This window comes from Lithobates pipiens, unplaced genomic scaffold, assembly GCF_037356315.1.
Source record: "Lithobates pipiens isolate NorthernLeopardFrog02 unplaced genomic scaffold, aLitPip1_a1.2 Scaffold_27, whole genome shotgun sequence".
Classification (NCBI taxonomy): Eukaryota; Metazoa; Chordata; class Amphibia; order Anura; family Ranidae; genus Lithobates; species Lithobates pipiens.
In genome coordinates, this window is record NW_027507788.1 from 21942006 (window position 1) to 21954895 (window position 12890).

The 12890-nt window shown below is 46.7% G+C and overlaps 1 protein-coding gene across 1 annotated transcript in view; it reads left to right on the top strand.

The window, feature by feature from the left end:
* LOC143933644 (cell adhesion molecule CEACAM1-like) overlaps nt 1-9870 on the top strand; it is a 64135-nt gene extending 54265 nt beyond the window's left edge. Inside the window, exons 8-9 of the mRNA XM_077456596.1 lie at nt 4625-4756; nt 9420-9870. Coding sequence (XP_077312722.1) covers nt 4625-4755 — 131 coding nt within the window. The 3' untranslated portion in view covers nt 4756; nt 9420-9870. The remainder of the gene's footprint in view (nt 1-4624; nt 4757-9419) is intronic.
* Nucleotides 9871-12890: the final 3020 nt, after the last annotated feature.

The following is a 12890-nucleotide window of genomic DNA, read 5'->3' on the forward strand; positions in this document are numbered from 1 at the left end:
TATTCGCCCGCGCCGCCCCCCCCTCACGTTAAATTGATGATCCGCCGTTTCTGGGGGGGGGGGGTATTCGGCCGCGCCTGCTCCCCATCCCCCCCCCCCCTCACATATGCAGGGAAAATGCTTGGTTATTTTTAAGGTGCAAGATACGAGTTCACCTGTTATAGATAATACCTGCCAATGATTCTTTCCATTCGGTTATCAGCAGATTAACAATATAGGGTCTGTTACATTGGAAAAAAAAAAAAAAAAAAAAAAAAGTATGGGGTAGAAGGACTGAAGTGTTTGATTTATGCTTCGGCGGACACTTTTCTAATGTTAGCAATATTTCCAGATGACCAGGTTTAACAACCCAACAAGAAACATGTTTTTATCATGATTTAAAAAAAAAAAAAAAAAAAGTGATTTTAAACCTTCGATTATTTAATAAGCGTGTCATAATTACCAGTCAGAATTAAATAAGTTGTGTGCTGCCAGGAGTTTCTGCAACTTAAATACATATGTGATGATGTGTTTTAGAAACATCTATATCTATTCCAAATGTGACCTGGCAGAGCCAAAGCCACTATCCCTTAATTTCTATGTAAAGACAACTGTTTTCCTATCCAACACGAAATGTGCCAAGGGGTGTTGTTACACTGGGAACTGCACTGCACTTGCTGTGTGGGCTGCGATTCCGTACAGAGCAGGAACCCTTTCTCTGCGTTTCAGGAGGCTCTGCAGCTCATTCAAATTTTGTTTTACCTGACTAAACTGTAAGTACAATGTGCAAAGGGCACCCGGAGCAATTTCACGCATCTAACAACACTCCTGAGCTCCACATGGTGGGCCTCCTGAGCTCCACGTGTTGGTCCCCCCCCCCCCCCGAGCTCCACGTGGTGGGCCTCCTGAGCTCCACGTGTTGGTGGGTCTCCCCCCCCCCCCCCCCTGAGCTCCACGTGGTGGGCCTCCTGAGCTCCACGTGTTGGTGGGTCTCCCCCTCCCCCCCCTCTGAGCTCCACGTGGTGGGCCTCCTGAGCTCCACGTGTTGGTGGGTCTCCCCCTCCCCTCCCCCCCCCTCTGAGCTCCACGTGGTGGGCCTCCTGAGCTCCACGTGGTGGGTCCCCCCCCCCCGCCTGTGCTCCACGTTGTGGGTTTCCTCCTCCCCACCCACCTGAGCTTCTCGTGGTGGGCCCCCCTGAGCTCCACATGGCGGGACCCCCCCTCCTGAGCTCCACGTGGTGGGTCTCCTCCCCACCTGCCTGAGCTCCACGTGGCGGGTCTCCTCACCCGCCTGAGCTCCTCGTGGCGGGTCTCCCCACTCGCCTGAGCTCCACGTGGCGGGTCTCCCCACCCGCCTGAGCTCCACGTGGCGGGTTCCCCCCACCCCCCGCCTTAGCTCCACGGGACATTTCTGTCACAGCGCTTAGTCTAGCATTTCTGTCACGGCGTTCCTGTCGCAGCGTTCCGTCACAGCGATCTGCGCTGCTTTTCCGTCACAGCGCTCTGTGCAGCTTTTCCGTCACAGCGTTCTGCGCTGCTTTTCCGTCACAGCGTTCGGCACTGCATTTCCGTCACAGCGTTCTGCGCAGCATCTCCTGTCAGCGGTCTGTCCGGCATTTTTTGTCATAGCGGTCTGTCTAGCTTTCAGTCATAGCGTTCTGGCCGGCATGTCTGGCATAGCGTTTCTGCCCCGGCATGTCTGTCGTAGCTTTCTGCCCCTGGACTGCTGTTGTCATGGCGTTTCTGAACCAGGATTTCTGTCATGGCGTTTCTGAACCAGGGTTTCTGTCATGGCGTTTCTGAACCAGGATTTCTGTCATGGCGTTTCTGAACCAGGATTTCTGTCATGGCGTTTCTGAACCAGGATTTCTGTCATGGCGTTTCTGAACCAGGATTTCTGTCATGGCGTTTCTGAACCAGGATTTCCGTCATGACGTTTCTGATCCAGGATTTCCGTCATGACGTTTCTGATCCAGGATTTCCGTCATGGCGTTCTCAACCAGGATCTCCGTCATGGCGGTCTCGACCAGGATCTCAGTCATGGCGCTCTCGACCAGGATCTCCGTCATGGCGGTCTCGACCAGGATTTCCGTCATGGCGTTCTCGACCAGGATTTCTGTCATGGCGTTCTCGACCAGGATTGGCGTTCTCAACCAGGATTTCCGTCATGGTATTCTCAACCAGGATTTCCGTCATGGTGTTCTGAACCAGGATTTCCGTCATGGCGTTCTGAACCAGGATTTCTGTCATGGCGTTCTGAACCAGGATTTCTGTCTTTGCATTCAGTCTCAGCGGGTTTTCGGGCTTTGCATTTCTGGCCAGGTTTCTGCTGTTGCGTCGCTGTCGCAGTTTTTCTGTTATAGCATGGCTGGCCCAAGATTTCGGCCTTTCATTTATGCCTCAGCGTTTCAGTTTTGGTTGTTGCTGTCATTGCGTTTTGCCTCTGTTTCTGTCTCTACGTGTCTGCTTCAGCGGTTAGTTTCAGCGTTTTCTGTCATGGTATTTTTCATCATGGCATGTCGTGTTCTGTCTCAGCGTTTTCTGTCTCAGCGTTTTCTGTCTGTGTTGCTGCCAGCATGCCTGTCATGGTATTTCAGACTTGGTGCTCAGTCTCAGAGTTTCTCAGAGGGGTGTTGTTCACTCAGGGCATACTCTGGTAGTCGTTCGTCCTTGTTGAATGTCATGTCCCATTGTGTCTGTGTCATGTTTTGTTCCTGGGTCAGGTAGCTAGGGCTCACACGTCAGGATCTGTCACGTCTATAGATCCATACAGGCTGAGGTTTCGTTATTAATTGGTTGTTGTCCACAATCTTCTCGCCCGTATACCATACGTCATACGTTGCATGTTCATTCACCACATCTATACGACTACCCACCATTCCCCATGGGTACACTAGCCCTGAGTTTTCAGTAATTACCTGTCTCTGCACTGCAGGTTACTCGGGCTCACTTACCACTCACAGGTGGGTGGGGGGGGGTCCGTTTGTCAGGTTCTTTTACGCACAGTGATCTGGACTTTTCTGCTCATGTTTCATTCTTAGTTAGGCAGGGGGTATTATTGTTCTCATGTCTGGTTGTCTGTCATTTCTCTAGTTTGTGTTTCAGGTTGGGCCGTCTTGGCATCCGATATCATCCATGCTTGCTATCACTTCCTTCAGCCCGGCCGTTGTTGGGGGGCTAGTTGATTGGTGCTGATGTCTTTTCACCACTGGGCTCACCCTTGGGTCAGAAGCAATCGGAAAATTTTCCGTCAGTTGATGTCTTGTTGTGTTGAGACCCTGGTTACTGCCAGGGATGTATAGTCTCTCTCAGGATGTTTGGTAAGCCACGTCCCCGTGACGGTCCTTGGGGGGGTAGGTTGGGCAGATGTCATAATGGTTTTGGATTCCACTCTTGGCTCTGATCTTGTTTGAACTTATTGCCTGGAGTTCCACTTAGGGACATCAGTCCAGTCGTCTTTTCCGATCCCCAGCTTGTTCCAAGCAGGGGGGGCTTGGGTATGTCTGTATCATGCCATGGGGACTATTTCCCCGGGAGGGAGTCTGGCCCTCCTTGGTTCAGGATTCTGTCCCAGCTGTTGGGTTCAGGCTGTAGCATGACCCGATCGTATCCGGTGGGACCTGGGTCCTGCGTCCGGTATGGTTTCTCCTGGTTGACAGTATTATTGCCATGGTGCATGGGCCTTATCCGCTTACTCCGTCACATCCATCAGGTTTCCAGCTTTTCGCACTCCTGCTAGTGGTCTTTTTTTGCCACTCACCCTCTTGGGGGGGTATGACTCTGGACTATTTCACTGGAGTTCATTGGGGTATTTCGCCATCTTTTGCAGGGGTTTCATCGGGCCAGGCCTTGTTCCTTTCCCCTCTCGTATTCTCTCATTTCACAAGCAGTTCATTCTCGGGTCTGGGTGTCACGGGCATCCGGCTCATTCAATCTTTCAGGGGTTGTTCAGTTGGGTTCAGGGTAATGTCACAGGTTCGATAGGGGGTTCCTTCTCATCGCCAGGTCAGGAGTCGGTGTGTTCTTTGCCATTGCGAACACTTTCCGGGTACTTGCGGGATACGTACTGCTGCCGTCCGGGAGCACACCTTTATCCGTGATTGTTCATTACCTTCCCTTCTTCACCTAAATTTTGTGTCTTTTTGCCCTCTTCTCAGGCGTACTGACCAGCTAGGCCAAGGCACACCTCAGGCCTTGGTTCTTAGGAGTATCACTTTTCCCGCTTGAAGACTCTGACTACAAGTTGTAAGGCTGGCCGCAGGCCAGCCTGGATTTGTAGGAGGAGCCTGAGAGGGCTATTTAAACCCCCTCCTCTGTCAGGGCCAGTGTCGGTGGGATTTCTGGATTCCCACCCACCCGTTCCCCAGTTTCATACATTCTCATAGTATTTTGTTCTTATTCTTACATTCAGGGTATGCCCTCTTCTCAGGCGTACTGACCAGCTAGGCCAAGGCACACCTCAGGCCTTGGTTCTTAGGAGTATCACTTTTCCCGCTTGAAGACTCTGACTACAAATGAAGCCAATTATATATAAATCATGAGGATTACATTTCCAGTACATTGGTGGGGGGCATATTTTTTATTACAGGGGGTCTGTTTGTATTCATAATCCTTCATCTGTACAAATGTCTTTCTTTGCCCACAGGTTCTAATGACTCTAATGGTGGTTCTAGTGGATTGAGTGGTGGAGCGATAGCCGGTATTGTGATTGGTGTTCTAGCTGGAGTGGCCCTTATCGGGGTTGGTGGATATTTTCTTGTTAAGAAAGTGTTCTAATGTAAGTATACGCTGGCCTGATGTGGTGGAAACATACTGTATGTCTTGATGTATACTGTGTCTCCAAATGTGGAAATAAACATAAAGGAAACTTTTCATTTACAGACAGTAAAAGGGTATTAAAGTAGTTGTAAACCCTTACAAACCACTTTGACCTACAGGTAAGCCTAGATTAAGGCTTACCTGTAGGTCCAAGAAATATCTCCTAAACCAGGGATATGCAATTAGCGGACCTCCAGCTGTTGCAGAACTACAATTCCCATGAGGCATAGCAAGACTCTGACAGCCACAAGCATGACACCCAGAGGCAGAGGCATGATGGGATTCGTAGTTTTGCAACAGCTGGAGGTCCGCTAATTGCATATCCCTGTCCTAAACCTATACGGTTTAGGACATATTTATCAAAAGACAGGCACCGCTGTCTACGGCGCATGCGCCGTAGACAGCGCCGCGCGGGCGCACTGAGCAGGCCGCAAATCACTGCGATATGCCGCGAGTGTCGGCTCCCATGCGCATGCACTGGAGTGATGTCATCGCTGCTCTGGCAAATCCCAGCGCCGGAGCAGCGAGACCCGGAAGTCACTCCGGGATACATGGCAGCGACGAAGATGAAGACGGAGGACCGCTTCAGGGGGCTTCGTTCTCAGGTAAGTCATTCATAATGAGCTAGTATGCTATGCATACTAGCTCATTATGCCTTTGCCTTGCAGGTTGTATTTTTTTTTTTTTTTTAATAGCCTTTACTTCCTCTTTAAAGGTGGTAAATGATGGTAGACGATAAAGGATTATAGGGGAAGGCCTTACAAGGATACAAAGATAATGATAAATGAGAACAAATATAGATGGAAATAGACGGTGGATGATTATATGAGATGGTATAAGATAGCAAATGATAGATAATGATGAGGATTATTGATGGATGTCTTACATAGTCCCAGATAACCCCATGAACTGTACTTTGTTGGCATTATCAGCAAAATCTATACCTACCACAGGAGGTGACTTTAAAGCATAACTACAGCAAACATCAAAGGATAGTTGACATTTTGTTCATAAAGTCTTGTGATTTGCCAGCCAGACAGATGACATTTTTACATCCTGGTTCAGCTTTGGAAATCTTTGACTCCAGCCAACCTTTTATGCCGCGTAAACACGATCGGACTATCCAGCGGACTTAGACAATTCGATCGTGTGTGGGCTCCAGCGGACTTTTTCTTCCCAAAAGTCCGGCGGACTTAGAAATAAGGCTGGCTTCAAAATTGTCCGCTGGACTCGGCTTTTAGCGGACAATCCAGTCGTCTGTGTGCTATTTCAGCAGACTAAAACCGACGCTAGGGCAGCTATTGGCTACTGGCTATGAACTTCCTTATTCTACGTCATCACGTTCGAATCCGCCGGACTTTTGGAGGGATCGCGTGTGGCCAAGTCCGTTCGCTTGAAAGTCCGGCGGACCTCAGCTGCAAAGTCCGCCGGATAGTCCGAGCGTGTGTATGTGGCATAAGACTATGAAAGGACATCATCCCAAACCCAATGAAGCTAAAAAGCTCAACTAGAAGATAGAGTATAAAGAAAAAAGTCAAAATCGTCATTGCTATATCAGTACTGGAAATACATAAATACATGCATAAATAAATGAATTAATAAATACATGAAATACAATTAAATAAATAAATGCATTAATGGCTATGCTGAGTGGTACAGCTGAGTGAATCACAAGACTGAACATACTACCCTGTTTCCCCTAAAATAAGACCTAGCGTGAATGTCGGTGATGGCTGCAATATAAGCCCTACCCCCCAAATAAGCCCCACCCTCTTTCCCCGAAAATAAGCCCTACCCTGAGAATAAGACATAGAAGGACTTTAACTAGGGCTTATTTGGGGGGTAGGGCTTATATTGCAGCCATCGTCGACAATCACGCTAGGACTTATTTTAGGGGAAACAGGGTAAGTTGCACCTAATATGGCAGATAAAACAGATGAGATATGCAATGGGGTTTATTTACTAAAGGAAAATCCACTTTGCACTGAAAGTGAACTTGGAAGTAAAGTCGCTGTAGATCTGATGGGGACATACAAGGAAAATAAAAAAACAGCATTTTAGCTTGCACATGATTGGATGATAAAATCAGCAGAGCTTCCGCTCATTTCAGATCTACCCCTCAGATTTAGAGCGACTGCAGTTCCAAGTGCACTTTCAGTGCAAAGTGGAGTTTCCTTTCGTAAATAACCCCCAATTTGTATTGTAACTGTGTATTGAGTTTTTTTTTTTTTTTTTTAAAGCTGAACTCTGGACACAAAAGCATTCTTGTAAATATATTCCTCAATAACCACATTGTCACCGAAGTAGATAAGCATTCAAAACATAGATAAGATTCTATGAGGAAGTAAGTTGCCATCTAGATAAGGATAGGCCTGTGGACATGGTGTACCTGGATTTTTGCAAAAGCATTCTATACAGAATCCCGCAAATGCTTATTTACAAATTAAAGTCTGTAGGCATGGACCATAGGGTTCATTCATGGATAGAAAATTGGTTACAGGAGTGCGTCCAAAGGATGGTGATAAATAGTGTGTACTCAAAATAGCCTGGAGTGGTAAGTGGGGTTCCCCAAGGCTTTGTCTTAGGGCCAATTCAGCTTAACCACTTGAGGTCCGGGCCATAGCTGAATGACAGCTACAGCGTGGACCTCAATTTCCGGGAGGCCGTCATAGGACGTCCTCCCCTGTGCACGCTTCCTGCGCTCGCCCTGCATGGCGTGCTGGGAGTGCACAGTGATCCCCGAGCCCCTGAGAGTCGGCTGATCACCGATCCTAGTAAGGGACCAGTCCCGGCCCCTTACCAATGACAGCTGATCACATGATGTAAACAAAAGCTTGGTGATCGGTTTTTTTTCTCCTCACGCTGACAGCATGAGGTGAAAAAAAAGCCGATCACCAGCTTATGTTAAAGGGACATCGGTCCCGAAGAGGAAGGAGGCACATCTGCCCACAAGTGCCACCTATCAATGCCCACCAGTGGTGCCAATTAGTGCCACCTAGCAGTGCTGGCTATCAGTGTAAGCAATCAGTGCCCATCACTGCCACCCATCGGTGCCCATCAGTGCCGCCTCATCAGTGTACATCAATGAAGGAGAAAAATTACCTGTTTGCAAAATTTTATAACAAAATATAAAAAAATAAGCATTTTTTTTAAATTCTGTCTTTTTCAATTTTTTTTTAACAAAAAATTAAAACCGCACAGGTGATCAAATACCACCAAAAGAAAGCTCTATTTGTGGGGAAAAAATTATAAAAAATTTTGGGTACAGTGTTGTATGACCGCGCAATTGTCATTCAAAGTGCGAGAGCACTTATAAAAATGATTGCATACAGCAATGTAATCTGTAAGATTACAGCGCTCGCAGGGAACAGAGATCGGCTCCGTGTTAGATCAAGCGGAGCACACTGGATCCAGGGGAGAAGGTAAGTAAACCCTCCCTGCATTCAGCAATGTGGTCCCGAGTCTGGCTCGGGGTTACCGCTTTTGGTACAAAATCTCCACCCCGAGCCAGAATTGGGAATACCGCCAGGGGGGTTAATGATGCTAGAAATGAACATTGCTGAAGCAGATGAGAAAGTATTGTAGACAGTCTTCTCCTACTCATGGATCCTATATAACCAGATCAACTGCTATTGTTCTCGTCACGCCCTTCCTATAAGGTGATGTGACATAACAAAAAACATAATGCAGGAACAAAGGGGATATGCTCCACATCTTCTGGAGCTGCCCCAAATTGACACCCTTTTGGGAGTCAACTTTTAAGTTAATATCTGCCATATCCCAAGTTGTAACTACTCCACGTCCTGACCTAGCTCTGCTTTCCCTAAACCTTGACCAATTCCCGACGAAGATGAGGCACTCCATTTCACACGTCCTGATGGCAGCTAGACTGGGAATAACCAGACGGTGGAAGAACCCTACTTCACCGACCTTATCGGAAGTAATAAGCACCACACATCTACATCACATTTACGAACTAACAATTGCACGCAGTAATTCCAAGAGAGACCAGGCGATCCAAAACTGGAGCCCCTGGTCAACATGGATTGCACACACCAACATTCTCCCACTGGAAAATTGCCCTCACCCACCCTGATGTTCTTATTTATTGGGTTAACAGACATTCCATTCGAGAATCTCTGTTCCACTTTCAGTATGTTAATTTGTCCAGTTGTTGTACTTATGTTACTACCGTATTATGGTTTGGACACAAATTGTTCTCGAAACGAATGGGATCCCAAGCCGCTTCTTGGGGGAACTGCTCTCCTCCCGGACACAGAATTGATCCCGTAAGGGGTGTCTGGGTGGAGGGGAGAGCCCCGCCAAATTTTGGGTCGCGCTCTCTAGCTTTACTTTTAAGAGGTGATCACACTAGGGGTCAACATATGGTTGCCTCCACAGCCCTATGTATACTGTTCATTCAGTTGCTAATCTTCAAGTTATTTTGTATGTTACTTTTACAGTTGAAATGTAAGAAAATGTACGTCATGCGATACTTGTACTATGTGAAAACCTAATAAAAATTTAACTTTAAAAAAAAAAAAAAAAACATAATGCAGAAATGCCATGCAAAGTGTATATCATAAAGTAATGAACAAATATTTTTTTCATTTTTTTTTCAGAGGTCATCACTGACAACCATCATTGGTCCAAGCTATGGCCTACACAGAAATCTGTGCGTTATGTTACCAGCACTCCTTGGAGAATGAGACACAAAACAGATCTTGAGTTGTCTTTCTCAAACTCAAATAATGCATATCATTACATTACCAGTTTTATTTAATGATAGCAATGTGCTGTACTTATAGCAACCAGTCATTTTTCATCATCCTTCTGTATACACCTGATTGGTAAATATAAGTCATTGCACTTTGCTTTTTTACTGCTCTTATTAAATAAGTCTCTATATGTGCAATGTGAAATACCACACATTGTGTTTATTTATGACATCTGTGACAACGAAGAATAAAACTTGTAGATAATTGTTATGTTGTTATATTGTAAAACGGGAATGGAGGGGTTGTGCATATATTTTTAGACTTAAATTATACTTTATTTTCTATTTGAAGCCAAGTGCTGTGTGTTGTGTTTTCTTTTGCTCTTCTGTTCTTTTTTTTCCTGTTTGATGTGATCTTAAATGGTCAGTCCATGTAATAGTGATAGCCTAGATGTAAGCAGATCTTGGTGGATTACACAGTTACATAGTCAGGGGTCAAGTCCTGGGGGAAAAAGGTGTGGGAACTCCCACCCAAGATCCACTCGTCCACCAAAAAAAAAAAATGATACGCTCATATGCACGAATGCTTCAAAAGTGGTATTTTTCATCCAATTTTTGTATTGTGTGTATGAAGCTTAACTGTTAGTACATAAAAAAAAAACAATCCTCAATAAACATAAATATGGTAATTCTCTGAATAATCAGCATTCATTCAATTGTGCTTCCATGCAAATGTGAACATCATGTTCTGATCTTTATTGGGGAATGTTATTTTGTATATAGAGCAGGGGTCTCAAACTCAATTTACCTGGGGGCCGCTGGAGGTAGATTCTGGGTAAGGCTGGGCCGCATCAAGTTTTCCACAAAAACCTTTAGGGTGGGCACGCACCTGTCTGGTTTATAAAAATAGCACTCCTCCACTCTGCTGTGCCCCCCTGTATATTTCTTGCCCTGTATGCTAATACTGAGCATCAAGGAGGAAGAGACGCCGGATTTTCTCAATGGGCGTCTCCTTCTCCATGTGCCTCAATCCAATCACAGTGAGAGTCACAGCCAGGAAGAAAAAAACTCCTTGTCTGTGACACTCTTTGATGTGATTGGATCACAACACAGCCAGGGAGAAGGAGACGCCCATTGAGAAACCCCTGCGTCTCCTCCTCCCATGCAGGGCCTCCAATGGCAGAACGTCCTGTCGCCTGAACGGGAAAGAGAAGAAAAAAAGTGAGGCGTGGAGAGCGTGACTGACAGGCTGGTACTTGCCTCTCCGTGTCCCTCCCATCGAAGAAGATGAAGTCGCCGCTCTGAACGCACTTGGTGCAGGTCAGCGTCCGGCGGTGTTACACAGCGGGCAGCGCTCCACCGCCACTTACTCCCCCTGGTGAGACGCCGAGGTACTGTACTTGGCGGTGGAGCGCTGCCCGCTGTGTAACATCGCCGGAGGCTGACCTGCACCAAGTGCGTTCAGAGCGGCGACTTCATCTTCTTCAAGTACCGGAGGGAAGGTGGCTAAGTGCTTTTCCAGGCGGGGGGCCGCAAAATATTGTCCCGCGGGCCGCAGTTGGCCCGCGGGCCGCGAGTTTGAGACCCCTGATATAGAGTGTTTATGTGGAGAGTTTACACTTTTCATTGAACAGAGTTTGGATAACACAGGGTTAAACGGAAAGGTCATAAATGAACTGCACATTATCTGGACAGAATGTTTGGGGAGATAGTGATGTGTTCCTGCTTAGGAGATGTATGTTAGCTTGGGGGGCTGCAAACTCTGCAGGGCTCCAACACACACTCGCTGCTATTCCAACCCTTCACATATTTCCACATAAACTTCCCTCCTGGCATTAAACTTTGCCAGGTATTGTGCTCAGCTTACCACCCCAAACTGATGTTCCTCCCTCAGCTCACCTCTCTCCCTGCATGTCCTGTGAGCAGAATAGCTGTTCTCCTCCTCTGGGTTCTCTCATCATATGGTGCTGAAGATAGAGGAGGGGGATTCAGCGGGACGCACAGAGCAAGTATGCAGGAGACTGGGGGGGGGGAGACGAGGAGACAGAAAATCAGGAGAGGCCAGCAGGGAGGAGCGCATCACGAGAGGTCTGACTAAATACAATCTCTTAAAAGCAGGGACCTGATCTACCCGTCAGATAGCTGTGATTGACAGGTAGATTGAAGAAGAAGCTGTCATGGGGCCCCCTACTGGCAATGCCTGAATGGTCAGGTGTGCGGCACTTACTATTGCGAGCTGTGTCGGCGGCTGCTGGTGTAGCACCTGCCACACACCTCGCATACATCAAAGTCTTGCAGGACACGGCTGCTAACGGGAACTGAGTTCCTGTTATGGAAAAAGTACAGCAACTCCGTTCCCGTGAGTTCCCGCAGGACTTGAGCCCTGTACATAGTTACATAGTTAGTCAGGTTGAAAAAGACACATGTCTATCCAGTTCAACCACAAAAAAATAATAATAATATCATACAATCCCATTTATTCTATGCCCACAGTTGATCCAGCGGAAGGCAAAAAACCCCAGCTAAGCATGATCTAATTTGCTAAAGCAGGGGAAAAAATTCCTTCCTGATCCCCCGAGAGGCAATCGGATTTTCCCCGGATCAACTTTCCCTATAAATGTCAGTACCCCGTTATATTATGTACACTTAGGAAATAATCCAGGCCTTTCTTAAAGTAATCTATCGAGCTGGCCAGAACCACCTCTGCAGGTCCACATTTTCACAGCTCTTACTGTGAAGAAACCTTTCCGTATTTGGAGATGAAATCTCTTTTCCTCTAGACGTAAAGAGTGCCCCCTTGTCCTCTTTGTTGACTGTAAGGTGAATAACTCAACACCAAGCTCACTATATGGACCCCTTATGTATTTGTACATGTTGATCATATCCCCCCTTAATCTCCTCTTATCAAGAGTGAATAAATTCAGTTCCTCTAATCCTTCCTCATAGCTGAGCTCCTCCATGCCTCTTATCAGTTTGGTTGCCCTTCTCTGCACTTTCTCCAGTTTCCCGATATCCTTTTTGAGAACTGGTGCCCAAAACTGAATGGCATATTCCACATGAGGTCTTACTAATGATTTGAACAGGGACAAAATGATATCTCTCTCTCTGGAGTCAATACCTCTCTTAATACAAGAAAGGACTTTGCTTGCTTTGGAAACCGCAGCTTGACATTGGAATCCATGGTTGAGTAGATCCATGACTTCTTTTATGACATGGATACTCCAATGGAGATATCTCCATGTCAAAGTTCTCCATAATATAAAAAACTTGTAATGACCACAATAGGTATGCAGACACAGTGACTTAAAGCTTTTCACAGTGACTTTTCAACTAGGTCTTAAAGGAAAGACTACCCATCCCCCCCCCCCCACCCCTT